General features: G+C 37.0%; 3 protein-coding genes across 5 annotated transcripts; all 3 read right to left on the bottom strand.

The window, feature by feature from the left end:
* Window positions 1–5,937: 5,937 nt before the first annotated feature.
* LOC126592777 (protein TIC 20-II, chloroplastic-like) lies at window positions 5,938–6,777 on the bottom strand. The gene has a single exon (XM_050258559.1). The coding sequence runs from the start codon at window positions 6,687–6,689 to the stop codon at window positions 6,051–6,053; it is 639 nt and encodes a 212-aa protein (XP_050114516.1). The 5' UTR covers window positions 6,690–6,777; the 3' UTR covers window positions 5,938–6,050.
* A 1,109-nt stretch (window positions 6,778–7,886) lies between these two features.
* On the bottom strand, window positions 7,887–10,740 carry LOC126592778 (uncharacterized). Its single transcript, XM_050258560.1, has 2 exons — window positions 10,098–10,740; window positions 7,887–8,368 (listed from the first exon to the last, which is right to left on the bottom strand). Exons 1-2 carry the CDS (start codon window positions 10,641–10,643, stop codon window positions 8,306–8,308), a joined length of 609 nt encoding a protein of 202 aa, XP_050114517.1. The 5' UTR covers window positions 10,644–10,740; the 3' UTR covers window positions 7,887–8,305.
* A 340-nt stretch (window positions 10,741–11,080) lies between these two features.
* LOC126592776 (uncharacterized) lies at window positions 11,081–14,438 on the bottom strand. Of its 3 annotated transcripts, XR_007612801.1 has the most exons (3): window positions 12,203–14,437; window positions 11,299–11,403; window positions 11,081–11,168 (listed from the first exon to the last, which is right to left on the bottom strand). XR_007612801.1 is itself a non-coding variant. In XM_050258558.1 (2 exons), exon 1 carries the CDS (start codon window positions 14,280–14,282, stop codon window positions 12,237–12,239), a length of 2,046 nt encoding a protein of 681 aa, XP_050114515.1. In that variant the 5' UTR covers window positions 14,283–14,438; the 3' UTR covers window positions 11,081–11,446; window positions 12,203–12,236. The 3 variants fall into 3 exon arrangements, 2 of the variants coding, with proteins under 2 accessions (XP_050114515.1, XP_050114514.1); XM_050258558.1 differs by having other exon boundaries at window positions 11,081–11,446; window positions 12,203–14,438; XM_050258557.1 differs by having other exon boundaries at window positions 11,081–11,403.
* Window positions 14,439–14,641: the final 203 nt, after the last annotated feature.

Below are 14,641 nucleotides of genomic sequence, written 5' to 3'. Positions count from 1 at the left end.
GCACTTCTGTTTCAGTTTTGGCCTTAAATATTCTACTAAGTACTCAATAAATCATAAAACCGCTTCCAAGCATCTTATACAGTTTTCCTTAATGCTTGCAGAAAATATTTCGCCAATATAAAAATCTATATTTTTGACCAAAAAATGTGGGTTAGCACCCACGGTTTTTAGTTGATTTTGCAAATTCGTACATAAATCACCGTTCAATATATTTATTTTCACCTTCACCTCAATGTGAAGTTTTGAAAATTAAGGGGAGACTTTCCATAGAGATTCTTGAGGGTGGAACACCACTTGACAATGTTTTGCTCTTCACTATTGTATTTTTCACCTATTTTTTTTCTTCAGTTTTCAGCTTAAATATTTTACTAAGAATACATTTTTTGCTCAATAAATCATAAAACCACTTCCAAACACCTTAAAAAAATTTCCTTATTACTCGCGGAAAATATTTACAAAAATAAAATTTTTATTTTTGACTAAAAAAACGTGGGTTAACACTCACGATTTTTAGTATGTTTTACAAATTCGTACATAAATCATCGTTCAATCTATTTGTTTTCACCTCACCTCATTGCTCAATTTTGAAAATTAAGATAAGACTTTCCGTTGAGATTCTTGAGGGTGGAACCCCATTTGACAATGTTTTAGTCCTCACTATTGTATTTTTCGCTTATTTTTTCAGTTTTTGGCTTAACTATTCTACTAAGTTAACATTTGTTGCTCAATAAATCATAAAACCTCTTCCAAACACCTTATAAAAGTTTCCTTAATGCCCGTGGAAAATATTTCGCAAAAATAAAAAATTTCATTTTTGACCAAAAAAATGTAGGTTAACAACATTCACAGCCTTTAGTCGGATTTGCAAATTTGTACATAAATCATTGTTCAATCTATTTATTTTCAGCTTAATCTCAATGTGAAGGTTTGAAAATTAAGGTGAGACTTCCTATTGAGATTCTTGAGGGTGGAACCCCATTTGACAATGTTTTGGTCCACATTCTTGTATTTTTCACATTTTTTTTCTTTAGTTTTCAGCTTAAATATTCTACTAAGTATACATTTGTAGCACAATAAATCATAAAACCGCTTTCAAACACCTTATAAAGTTTTCCTTAATGCTTGCGGAAAATATTTACATTAAATAAAAAAATTCATTTTTGACCAAAAAGACGTGGGTTAACGCTCACTATTTTTATTCGGTTTTACAAATTCATACATAAATCATTGTTCAAACTATTTGTTCTCACCTTCACCTCATCATGAAATTTTAAAAATTAAGGTAAGACTTTCTGTTGAGATTCTTGAAGGTGGAACCCCATTTGACAATGTTTTGGTCCTCACTATTGTATTTTTCACTTCTTTTTTTTTTTTTTTTTCAGTTTTCGGCTTAAATATTCTACTAAGTATACATTTGTTGCTCAATAAATCATAAAACCGCTTCCAAACACCTTATAAAGTATTCCTTAATGCTTGCAGAAAATATTTCACAAAAATAAAAATTTTCATTTTTGACCAAAAAAAATGTGGGTATTAACTCACGATTTTTAGTCGATTTTACAAATTTGTAAATAAACCATCGTTCAATGTATTTGTTTTCACCTTCGCCTCTTCTTGAAATTTTGAAAATTAAGGTAAGACTTTCCGTTGAGATTCTTGAGGGTGGAATTTCATTTGACAATGTTTTGGTCCTCATTATTGTATTTTTCACTTGTTTTTTCAGTTTTTGGTTTAAAAATTCTACCAAGTATACATTTGTTGCTCAATAAATCATAAAACCACTTCCAAACACCTTATAAAGTTTTCCATAATGCTCGCGGAAAATATTTCTCAAAAAAAAAATTTCATTTTTGACCAAAACAAATGTGGGTGGTATTCACTGCTTTTAGTTGGTTTTGCAAATTCGTACATAAATGACCGTTCAATCTATTTATTTTCAGCTTAACCTAATGTGAAGTTTTGAAAATTAAGGTGAGACTTCCATTGAGATTCGTGAGGGTGGAACCCCATTTGACAATGTTTTGGTCCACATTATTGTATTTTTCACATATTTTTTCTTCTTCAGTTTTCAGCTTAAATATTCTACTAAGTATACATTTGTTGCTCAATAAATCATAAAACCGCTTTCAAACACCTTATAAAGTTTTCCTTAGTGCTTGCAAAAAATATTTCCCAAAAATAAAAATTTTCATTTTTGACCAAAAAAATGTGGGTTAACATTTATGATTTTTAATCGGTTTTACAAATTTGTTCATAAATCATTCATCCAATCTATTTGTTTTCACCTTCGCCTCACCGTGAAATTTTGAAAATTAAGGTAAGACTTTCCATCGAGATTCTTGAGGGTGGAACCCCATTTGACAATTTTTTTGGTCCTCACTATAGTATTTTTCACATACTTCTTTCTATTTTTGGCTTAAATATTCCACTAAGTATATATTTGTTGCTCAATCAATCATAAAACTGCTTTCAAACACCTTATATAGTTTTCCTTAGTGCTTGCGGAAATATTTCCCAAAAATAAAAATGTTCATTTTTTACCAAAAAAACGTGGGTTAACACTCACGATTTTTAGTCGGTTTTACAAATTCGTACATAAATCATCGTACAAACTATTAGCTTTCACCTTCGCCTCATTGTGAAATTTTGAAAATTAAGGTAAAACTTTCCGCTGAGATTCTTGAGGGTGGAACCCCATTTGACAATGTTTTGGTCATCACTATTGTAGTTTTCACTTATTTTTTCAATTTTCGGTTTACATATTTTACTAAGTATACATATGTTGCTCAATAAATCATCAAACCACTTCCAAACACCTTACAATGTTTTCCCTAATGCTCGCCGAAAATATTTCACAAAAATAAAAATTTGCATTTCTAACAAAAAAAATGTGGGTTAACACTCACGATTTTTAGTCGGTTTTATAAATTCGTACATAAATCATCGTTCAGTATATCTGTTTTCACCTTCGCCTCCCCATGAATTTTGAAAATTAAGGTAAGACTTTCCGTTGAGATTCTTGATGGTGGAACCCCATTTGACAATGTTTTGGTCTTCACTATTGTATTTTTCACTTATTTTTTCAGTTTTCGGCTTAAATATTCTAATAAGTATACATTTGTTGCTCAATAAATCATAAAACCACTTCCAAACACCTTATAAAGTTTTCCTTAATGCTCACAAAAAATATTTCCCAAAAATAAAAAAATTCATTTTTTTGACCAAAAAAACGTGGGTGCTCATGGTTTTTAGTCGGTTTTGCAAATTCGTACATAAATCACCATTCAATCTATTTATTTTCACCTTCGCCTCAATGTGAAGTTTTAAAAATTAAGGGGAAACTTTCCACAGAGATTCTTGGGGGTGGAACTTCACTTGACAATGGTTTGGTCCTCGCTATTGTATTTTTCACTTATTTTTTCAGTTTTCGGCTTAAATATTCTACTAAGTGTACATTTATTGCTCAATAAATTACAAAACTGCTTCCAAACACCTTAAAAAAAATTCCTTAATGTTCACAGAAAATATTTACATTAAATAAAAATTTTCATTTTTGACCATAAAGACGTGGGTTAACACTCACTATTTTTAGTCGATTTTACAAATTCGTACATAAATGATAGTTCAAACTATTTGTTCTCACCTCCGCCTCATCCTGAAAATTTTAAAAATTAAGGTAAGACTTTCCGTTGAGATTCTTGAGGGTGGAACCCCATTTGACAATGTTTTGGTCCTCACTATTGTATTTTTCACTTTTTTTTCTTCAGTTTTCGACTTAAATATTCTACTAAGTATACATTTGTTGCTCAATAAATCATAAAACTGCTTCCAAACACCTTACAAAGTTTTCCTTAATGCTCGTGGAAAATATTTTGCAAAAATAAAAAATTTCATTTTTGACCAAAAAACGTGGGTTAACACTCATGATTTTTAGTCGATTTTACAAATTTGTACATAAACCATCGTTCAATGTATTTGTTATCACCTTCGCCTCACCTTGAAATTTTAAAAATTAAGGTAAGACTTTCCGTTGAGATTCTTGAGGGTGGAACTCCATTTGATAATGTTTTGGTACTCACTATTGTAATTTTCACTTGTTTTTTCAATTTTTGGCTTAAATATTCTACTAAGTATACATTTGTTGCTCAATAAATCATAAAACCACTTCCAAACATCTTATAAAGTTTTCCTTAATGCTTGCGGAAAATATTTCTCAAAAATAAAAAATTTCATTTTTGACCCAAAAAACGTGGGTTAACACTCACCGGCTTTTAGTCGGTTTTGCAAATTTGTACATAAATCACCGTTCAATCTATTTATTTTCACCTTCGCCTCAATGTGAAGTTTTTTGAAAATTAAGGGGAAACTTTGCACAGAGATTCTTGGGGGTGCTACTTCACTTGACAATGTTTTGGTCCTTGCTATTGTATTTTTCACATATTTTTTTCAGTTTTCGGCTTAAATGTTCTACTAAGATTACATTTGTTGCTCAATAAATCATAAAACCGCTTCCAAACACCTTAAAAAGTTTTCCTTAATGCTCGCGGAAAATATGTACAGAAATAAAAAATTTCATTTTTGACCAAAAATACATGGGTTATTCACTATATTTAATCAGTTTTACAAATTCGTACATAAATCATAATTCAAACTATTTATTCTCACCTTCGCCTCATCGTGAAATTTTGAAAATTAGGGTAAGACTTTCCATTGAGATTCTTAAGGGTGGAACCCCATTTGACAATGTCTTGGTCCTCAATATTGTATTTTTCACTTATTTTTTTAGTTTTCGGCTTAAATAATCTACTAAGTATACATTTGTTGCTCAATAAATCATAAAACCGCTTCCAAGCACCTTATAAAGTTTTCCTTAATGCTCGTGTAAAATATTTCGCAAAAATAAAAAATTTCATTTTTGACCAAAAAACGTAGGTTAACACTCACGATTTTGGTCAGTTTTGCAAATTCGTACATAAATCATCATTCAAACTATTTATTTTCACCTTCGCCTCACCGCGAAGTTTTCAAAATAAAGTATGTCTTTTCGTTGATATTCTTGAGAGTGAAACCCCATTTTATTAATGTTTTGAGCCTCACTGTTGTATTTTTTATTCATACTTTATTCATAAGGATGGAATCCTATTGAGCAATGTTTTGAGCCTAACTACTATAATTTTCACTTATTTTCTTAGTTTTCGGCTTAAATATTATACTAAATATGCATTTATTGCTCAATACACTATAAAACTGCTTCCAAATGCCTTATAAAGTTTTCTTTAATGCTCACGGAATTTTCGCGAAAATAAAAATTTCGCACTTTTGACAAAAAACGTGGGTTACCACTCACAATTTTTTGTTGATTTTGTAAATTCGTACATACACTCTCGTTCAAACGATTTATTTTCACCTTTGTCTCACCGTTAAGTCTTGAAAATTAAAATATGACTTTCTGTTGATATTCTTGAGGGTGGGACGCTATTTTAACAATGTTTTGAGCATCGCCACTATATTTTTCATTTATTTTCTTAGTTTTCGGTTCAAATATTATACTAAATGTATATTTATTGCTTATTAAACCTTTAAACCGCTTCCAAATATACTAAATATACATATATTTTTCACTTATTTTCTTAGTTTTCTTAGTTTCACGTTCGCTTGACCGTGAAGTTATAAAAATTAAAGTAAAACTTTCCATTGATACTATTGAGAGTGAAACCCGATTTTAACAATGTTTCAAGCCTCATTGCTTTATATTTCTATTAAATATGCCATACAAAGTTGTCAACAACATGCTCATAAAAAATATTTCGCAAAATAATAAAATTAGTCAATTTTACAAACAATGTTTTAAGTTAACAACGATTATTATTTTCAAATATCAATCCTTAGAGCTCTTAATTAATTACGTTGCCAAGATAAGAAATGCACCAACAGACAAATCAACCAACCGAAACTGGAATTGAAATTGGTTATACAATTAAGCAAATAAAATTATAAAATGAAATTATACAACACAAAAGCCGGACCAAAATTGGAAAAGTTGTGATTTTTCAGAGCTGCCGGCCGGCGGCATCAGCAACAAAGGGCAGGTACGGAGTCCGACCCAAAATGCAGTTAACCAAACCATAAACGAAGCAGAAAACGCTGAAGACGAAAATACCATTATGCCCCCAAACCATGAGCTTGTACCCCAACCCGGCCCGACCCGGACTGAAAATCCTCTGGACCAGCAGCGGCAGTACCAACAGGACGTCCAGCGTCACCGCCTGCATCGCGTTGAACCGCACGTAGTGGTTGAAGCTTGGGTTTCTGACGACGCCCAGGTAGAGGGCAAAGAAGGCCACGAAGCTCGAGTACGGCATCGACCGATAGAGGCTCAGCAAGGGGATCAAGGGTTCGAAGAGGAGGCCCAATTTGGGGAATTGGATAAACAGGTAGCGTCCATACTGGAGGGAGTTGAAGAAAGGGAGGGTGTAAGCGACAGCGGAGATCAATCGATCCGTGGCGGGGGTCGGTGTGCTGCAGGTAATGGTGGAGGATTTGGGTTTGGATTTTCGGCCAACAAGTTGAGGGAAGGAGAGTGACCGGGTGGAGAGGGTTGAGGGGAAAGCGCGCAACGCGGAGGAGGGAATGTAAGATTTGGGGATTAGGGTTTTGGGGGTGGCGGAGAGGTGGAGGAGAGAGGCCATAGCTGCTAGCTGCTAGCTGCTAGGTTTAGGGTTGCTATGTGTCGTGTGGTGTGAGAAAATCAAAGTGAAAGTGAGAGAAAGATTTGAGAATTGGGCTTGGATGTTTTATTCCGAGGCCCAAGTTGAGCTTGTTTGATGGATAATCTTTGACGGTAAAATGCAACAGCGACGATATTATTTTGTACAAAACCGTACCGCCTCTAATTGGAAGTTAATCATGGAAAAACTTGACGAATACATTTTATGTAAATCATTCTCTTTGTTAACGCTCAAAACTGGTGAGGCTAACAAAGGTTGAATGAGTTGAATGTTTCTCCTTGTTGGACTTGGGCTTCGCAAACAAATGATCATAGACACAACTTAAATGGTTCACTTTTCAAAACTAAACCACGTCCACTGAGTTTCTTGGATAAATTTAGGAACAAGGTTACAAGTAGCGCTTGGCTATAATAGGTCATGGGTTTGAGGGTGGCACCTTGGTGTTGCGTAGCCTTTCTAGTATAGGGTGCCTTTAGTGATTGGCTTCTTCATCTGTGGTCGCTCGGATCAGAATCCTATCAATCGCCAGACTCATGAGTCGGGAGCTAGTGCTGTTAAGAACATGTGCTTGGAGCACATGTCCATTGCGGGTTAGTGGCGGAATCGAGGTGGCCCTGTATCTAAGGTGCAGGAGACAGGCGTGACCTCATAACTCGTGAAGTCGTTTCACATTCCTTGTGTTCTTAGGATCTCGTGCCTTAAAGTTGTCAGTGGCCAACTGACAACTTGACCTTTGGTGCTCGAAAAGCACTTTATGAGGAAGTGCTCGACTTGATCGTTGACAGGACTCTCGAAGGCCATGGGCTTCTTGAAGCGGTCGGCTTCACTTTTCCATGCTCATTGGACATTGACTTTCCTTTTGACCTGTGTTCCTTTGGACCTATGTTCCTATGGGCTGTGTACTTATGGGGCTATCGGGGTCGAAAAGACCCTCCATTAACACGACTAATAAAGATGAGACGGTGACCCACAATGTGGTACAATGATATTGACCTCCCTATGTTTATCCAACTCCTATAATACTACAGTTTCAAGCTCTCAATTTGAATAATCAATGAGTTCAGTACCAAAATTTTCATAAGTAAAGCTACAAAATGTATAGACAAAAGAAAGAAGGGAATATCATGCCAAGCGGAGGAACCAAAAAATCTCAACATATACTATCACAAAAGAAATCAATTTTTTCACCCATATCATTTACAGAAGAAACTCAATCCAGAACTCATGTCATTGTATCTATAATATGTAATACTTAGATGATATAGTAATTGGCACAGATTTCAAGAAAACTAGTCACCCATGATCCCATCTCTCCCTGTCTCACCCTATCTTCATTGCCTCTTCCACATTCACTCTCATCTTTACCAAAATTGCTCTAATTTTCCCCGCAAAGACACAAGTACCCGACCAACATATACATACAGCATAGCAAGCAACCAAGCACACGTACTTAAAGCTTAGGACCTGCCAAACTAGAACCTTTGACATCCACTTCAGAGAAAAGAGGAGCAGTAAAATCATATAGAAGTCCCCAGAGTTGATTGAGTTAACTTCAATCATATCTCCGCCTCCACAACCTAAGAATCAGCCCTCAGCTCACTTCTCCGACCACCTCCATACCCAAGATTCAGTGATTCATTCTGCAAATTTAATATTCAACAACTTTAGCACCAGCTCTATCAGACACAAAAAAATTAATTGAAAGTGGTAAGGAAACATCAAGCGGCGGCGCGATAATTAATGAAATTTCATAATCCATAAAAACAAGAATCACATCGTAAACTTACACACATCCACTCAGAATTTTACATGCTCTATATATTAAATCTCATCTACCAACAGTTGACAAAGTGAAGAACAGATATTTCTTAAACCACCCAAAATATCAGCATAAAGAAGTTAAATGAGAGGAGAAAGAGAAAATAATAGGTAAATACTAATCCAAACAAAGATCAAAATGCCTCAACAGATTGATACTGCTTGGGTTCGCTATAATGAATCCTTGCAATTGCAGACTAGTTGAAAATCTCAAAATGAAACCAAGACTAACATCACCAGCCAGAAAACAAACTAACTTGAAATTTTAAAGGAAGAGTATATTCATGTAACATATCGGGTCCAAAGAATTTTTTTTGTCTTGATGAAAATTCCTGTAATGTTAGTTGTCCATCGCACAAGAAGAATATACATTTGAAAATAATTTCAACCTCAAGATTGTTCTATACTCAATGAATATTGAATAATACATAAACCCTCCAGACAGACAGACAACAATTACAGCAACAACAAAGCTGTTCAAACCCTTAGAAGCTACTGACAATGTATTCAATGCTTTCACAAGAATGAAATCTTCCGCATGGATTCTAAGTTTAATTCAACTGGACATAAGACACAGAAAAAGGAGGCGGAACAAAACCCAAAAAATTAATAGGGAAGAATGTGCTACATATTTACACGCATGAATCAAGCGTATACCAAAAGGTCCAGTTATTGGAAGAGTCGACTCAAAATTTATCCAGAGTTTGTGAGTTACATGAAATTCTACAATCCACCCCATGTTCCACTAAATTAAATCCCTGCATACTAGTGTACACTTTATTAGTCCACCACCACTACCTATACTACTACCACCAACACCACACATGATGGCCCACCACCATTCCGGATATTGGAAATTTGAAACTAATGGAAACGCCCATAAATCAGATCACCAAGGCCTAGTTTGGTATGTTGAAAAAAGAAACGAAAAAATTGTGACCAACTTAGAGGTAGGAGAAGGATTGCTCAAGAAGAAACATTATCCATTCCAATCCTTTCCGCAGTGGGAGGATTAGATGGGAGAAGTTTTCTTCATGTCTAATCCTCTTCTAATCCCCTCACAATGAAAAATCATTCTCATCGAGTTTCAATATGCCTTGAATTTAGAGGTTTATCCCCTTCAATCTAATCCTTTCTACCAAATGAGCCCTAAATAGCTCATGTCTATTAGAATCCACTAAAATCTATAATAAATTTCTGACAAAAAAATCCATATATAATTCACTCAAAGTCCATGTGGAGTCTATGGAAGTCAATCCAAACCCCCCTCAAATCCATGGACTTATAACTCCGTCAAAATCCTTTAAAATCTCAATTGAACACACACCCTAAACCCTAACGGTTGGTTCGTGCCTAGTTGTCCACTCCTTACAAATTGTTTCAACCAGCAAATTATGTGTGTTCTTTCTTTAACTAATGAATTAGCTGAGAAAGCATAACATTGTTCCTAAACAAAAACATAATGAAACCATAGTAAATCCTAAAATTGGAAACCTTAATCTGATCAACAAAACCCCAGGACACAAAACGAAGAAGATTATAAGAATTAACCTCAAACGACGACGACCCAGATGGGGAAGAGGAATAGTGGTTGGTGTCCTGGGCGGCAGGATTGAAGTTGGGATCAGAAGGGTCAACGGCGGTGCAATCAGGTGGCGATTCGAAGAGGGACAAAGAGAACTGCTTGTCGACGACGCCGACGTCGAAGTAAATGAGGCCGGAACTTGGTACATCGACTCTGATCCCCTTCACAGGAAACCAGAGGAAGAGCTCCTGAGCCGACACGCCCGATAAGTTGGCGATTCGTCCGAAAGACAGAAAGCCGGAAACGTTAAAATCGTAGAGCACCTGGCTCTCGAACTTGGCGTGGCAGGGCTGCTCTAGCAACACTCGGAATTCGCCGGTGGTGCCGTTGAGAGAATAGTCGGTTATGCCTTTGGGGAGAAGGCCGATCGGCAAGCCCTGCTTCCGCAGGTGGTCGTAGATGCTCGACGACGAAGATCGGCTGGTAGGGAGGGGGAGGAGGAGCGCCACGACCACGACGCAGAGGATCAAAACCCATGTTTCAGAATTTAGGGATTTGGGGAAAGAACCCATCTTTCCTTCTTACCCTCGTGCTGTGATCCCGGGTGAGACCGTGAGAGATAGAGAAGAGAGCGAGTTTCTGTTGTGTTTGTTGAGCGGTTCTGATTGTTTAAAGGTTTTGAGGAAAACGACATTTTTTTTTTGGTTGGTTTGGTTGGGAGGGGACACAAAGACAGTGTGTCGTTGGGGTGTTTTTAAATAGTGTTAATATGTGCTGGGTTGGAAGTGGGAAGTTATAGAATGCAGGATGGATAACTAGCTAATTTGGGTTTGTGTTTCCATATGTAACCAATTTGATTCCTTTTTCATGTCTTGACAATTGAGCCATTTAAAGTGGGTATGTGTGGTACTGAAATATTGCAACGTAGTATAACCAATTCCCATGGTATATTGATGACATGCAGAAAACAAAGAAAAAATGTGCGGAGATCACTTGTCAACACATAAAATAAGAAATATTCAATTTGATTGTAATAGAACACATGAACAAGATTGTACATAAGAAACCCTTGGCATATCGTCCACATTGATAAATAGCTGTATTCAAGAACAGGAAAACAACGATGATTTTAGTTTACTTAGATTTCTAAACCGTAAGTTTACATAAAATGCAAAAACAAAAAGTGACAATCTCAATCGACAAGTCTTCCTTTCAACTTGTTCTCACCTGGTTAGCCTCTGCTATGCTATCAACTCAATAAAACCCTCAATATACTTCGCCTTTGCAAAATTGTAGTCCGTCTTCATGTTATAAATACCAAACAACCACTACCTATGGACATGAGAACCAAATGAGCTAACGTGTATGACTTCAACTGAAATCCAAAAAGAGCATCAGTCTACATAATCCATAACATTGAAGGAGATCACACCGATGCTATGAAATATTTACCACCCACAGACATATGTAAACAAAATTAAAGAATAAGGCATTGTTTTGGCTTAATCTAAAGTGTATGAGACTAAGGCTAAGAATTAACCTAGCTAACAAACAGGAAATCGCAGAAAATGACTAAAAGACCGGTATGGTTTCAATGAACATCACTTGTGCAAAGAAATATTTATGCATCAGAAATGGATGGGCTTCTAGTTCTATACACAACTTTATAAATGACTACGGTTCGCATTAGTACAACTCAATCATGGTGTTCTTCCAGTCTTGCTTTTCCTTTCCTCAAGCATAATAGTACAGATATAAATCTAAGGTGCAACAGTGATAACATTCACCAGAGTTCAGCATGCCATTGCACAATTTCTCCTTTCCACTGCCCTAACCCATTCAATGTTCTCCCTTCCAATGACTAAACCATACAATAGGACATGCCCCCCATTATAGTATCAGCTTGTATACCTACAACCAATTTTACCTGAAAAAGACTGACTTTGACCTACAAAGAGCTTCCACGCACTAGGGGCAATAACAATTTATTTCCAGCAACCACATCAAAGCATTAAACCAGTACAGAAACATACAATGCAAAAAAGGGAGAGGGGCAAGACAACAACAACAAAAAAAAGAAACAAACACTGTATGATATAAGCTTAAGGTTATAAGTTTGTGAAAGAATTACCTGTCTACTGCTCTGATTTAACAAGTGGTTCAGATCAGTGCTTCCCTTTTTTCTTAGATTTTACAGGTACCACCCCATATGCCATGAGCCTAGAAGCTGGTAATTTTCGTGCAGCTTGGAGACGCCTTCTTCTAGCACTCCTGGATTCTTTTTTATCACCATTTGAGTCCCCTACTTGTTCTTTCCCATGTTCCGGGGCAGCCATTGATGATTGCCCTGCGGCACCCTTTGATAAGCTTGAACCCTTAGCTGCTTCACTTATTCTCAGCTTCTTGCGATTCTTTTTATTACCCACATTTCCTTGTCTGAAAATCTCCTTAGCTTTCTGCTTTATCTCCATTCTCTTGTTGTTTGGTACCTTCCACTCTTTCTCTGTATAAGGGGCAAGCTTCTTTAAAGACACATATTGATTCAACTCCTTTTCATCCATCGCTAATATCTCAGCAGTAGTCAAGCCATATCTATTAGGTTTTATTTTAGCATACTTGAATCTGGTCTTCAAGTCTCCAATTGTATCCTCATAATCCAACTTATAGTATTCATCCATCATCTCCTTCTTAGCTCTCTCCAATAAAGCTAATTTACGCTTTTTCTCTTGTTTATCTTCCTCACTCATTTTTCCTTCCTCTTCCTCTTCCTCTTCATCTTCCTCTTCCTCTTCCTCTTCCACTTCCTCTTCTTCTTCCTCTTCCACTTCCTCTTCCCCTTCCTCTTCCACTTCGTCTTCCTCTTCCTCTTCCTCTTCCTCTTCCTCATGGTCACCAACATTTTCCTTTTTCCGCTTCAAAGCCTTCTCCCTTGCAGCTAAGAACCCGTCACCAGAACCAACAGTATCCCAACCTTTAGGAAGCCCAAGCAACTCATCCTCCCTATCAAAGTCCGGTTTCTCAATCTCATCATCATCCTTGTCCATATCACTATAATGCTCTAAGTCAGCATCCTCTGCCTGATAATACTTCTCACCAAAAGCCTTCTTCATCATCCTATCATACTCTTGTGGATCAAATTCCTTCTCCAACTCCTTTGGATTAAATGTAGACACCTCGCCCTCCTTAAGTCCCGCAATCTCCATTATCTTCTTAACCTTCTCGTCATTCTCCTTCTTCTTCAAATTCTTCAAATGCCTCAACTCCTCCTCCCTCTCCAACCTTGCAATCTCCATCCTCTCCTCCTTGCTCTTCCTCTGCTCCTTCCTCGCCTTGACCTTCTTCCTCACCGACCCCTCAACTTGCCTGGAATGCCCCATAATCCGATCACCTGCATTCTCCTGGAACCTGTGCTCATACTCCTCCTGCCTTTCGATCTCCATCTCATCCTCAGACACCATCTCCAAATCCTCCTCCTTTAACTCGGGATCCTTATCCTCCTTCCACAGCTGATCCTTAAAGAACTTCTTGAGAAACATAGCATTTTCATCAGATTCGGGGAAACACTCATCCAATGCCTTCTCATACTGATCATTATCAACACTATCACCATCATCATCCCCCGCAGCATTCTTATTCTTCTCTACCAAAAACTCACCATCATCATCCTCCTCGGTTGCGGCGGCCTGTAAGAATTCTCTCCTTATCCGCTCTTGCTCTTCGTTGTAGACCTTACTGTTTTTACCAATGTTCTTGTCATCCTCCTCCGCCAGTTCCGGGCCGTCCTCGATCAAATGCTTAGCGTTAACATCTTTCAAGTACATCTTCCTCCTATTCTTCGCCCTTCCCTCTCCCTCTCCTCCATTGTTTCCGATAATTTCAGCCCCATCAGAATTAAACAAAACAACATCTTTGTTTTTCAAGATAGGGTCATGCTTTTTCACCTTGAGCAGACCATCCAAAAACTCCAATTCTCTCTTCTTGGAATTGGCGACATGGACGTAGTCGTCGTCCGATTCAAAATCCGGTTCAGAGTCTGAAGCATCGGAGGGGTCAGCCACGAGGCCTCGCTTCTTCAGTTCCTCATAGCGCTGGAGCTCCTCCCGCTTCTTGTTGTGTTCGTACCTGCGAGCGAAATCTTCATTGATTTTGAGCTGCGGTACGTCGTCGTTCTCGGAGTCGCTGCCGCCGTCAAATAGTTGAAGAACGCCCATATTGTTTCCGCCAAGTATCTGAGTTGCTGCTGCTTCTTTCTTCGACAATTTTTTTTGGGGGGGGGGGGGGGGGGCTAGGGCGGAGGCGGAGGCGGTGGCTGGGTTCTTTTAGCATTTAGGGTTTCAGGGCGTTCGACTTGACTAGCTTTGCTTCTGCCCGAAACGGACTCCCATAACTTTAACGAAAAATTCCCGATACAGTTTAATTTAACGAAATACTATATTTTTATTTTAAAAAATTAATTATAATACTATTCATTTTACCCTTTATTTTATCTTTATCGTTAAAATTCAAAATTTTCAAATTATTTTTAATAGTTTTCCCTTTTTATAAGATCGAAAATTAAAAATTCCACTCG

This window comes from Malus sylvestris, chromosome 12 (assembly GCF_916048215.2).
Source record: "Malus sylvestris chromosome 12, drMalSylv7.2, whole genome shotgun sequence".
Taxonomy (NCBI): Eukaryota; Viridiplantae; Streptophyta; class Magnoliopsida; order Rosales; family Rosaceae; genus Malus; species Malus sylvestris.
The sequence above is the reverse complement of the archived record's forward strand: the minus strand, read 5'-3'. Positions and strand labels throughout refer to the sequence as shown.

What these genes read in the sequence shown, in the direction of transcription:
- LOC126592777 (XM_050258559.1), bottom strand. Translation starts at nt 6,689, where the DNA reads ATGGCCTCTCTCCTCCACCTCTCCGCCACCCCCAAAACCCTAATCCCC.
- LOC126592778 (XM_050258560.1), bottom strand. Translation starts at nt 10,643, where the DNA reads ATGGGTTCTTTCCCCAAATCCCTAAATTCTGAAACATGGGTTTTGATC. An exon ending in CTGGGTCGTCGTCGTTTGAG is followed by an intron (nt 8,369 to 10,097) that starts GTTAATTCTTAT and finishes TTAAATTTGCAG; the next exon opens with AATGAATCACTGAATCTTGG.
- LOC126592776 (XM_050258558.1), bottom strand. Translation starts at nt 14,282, where the DNA reads ATGGGCGTTCTTCAACTATTTGACGGCGGCAGCGACTCCGAGAACGAC.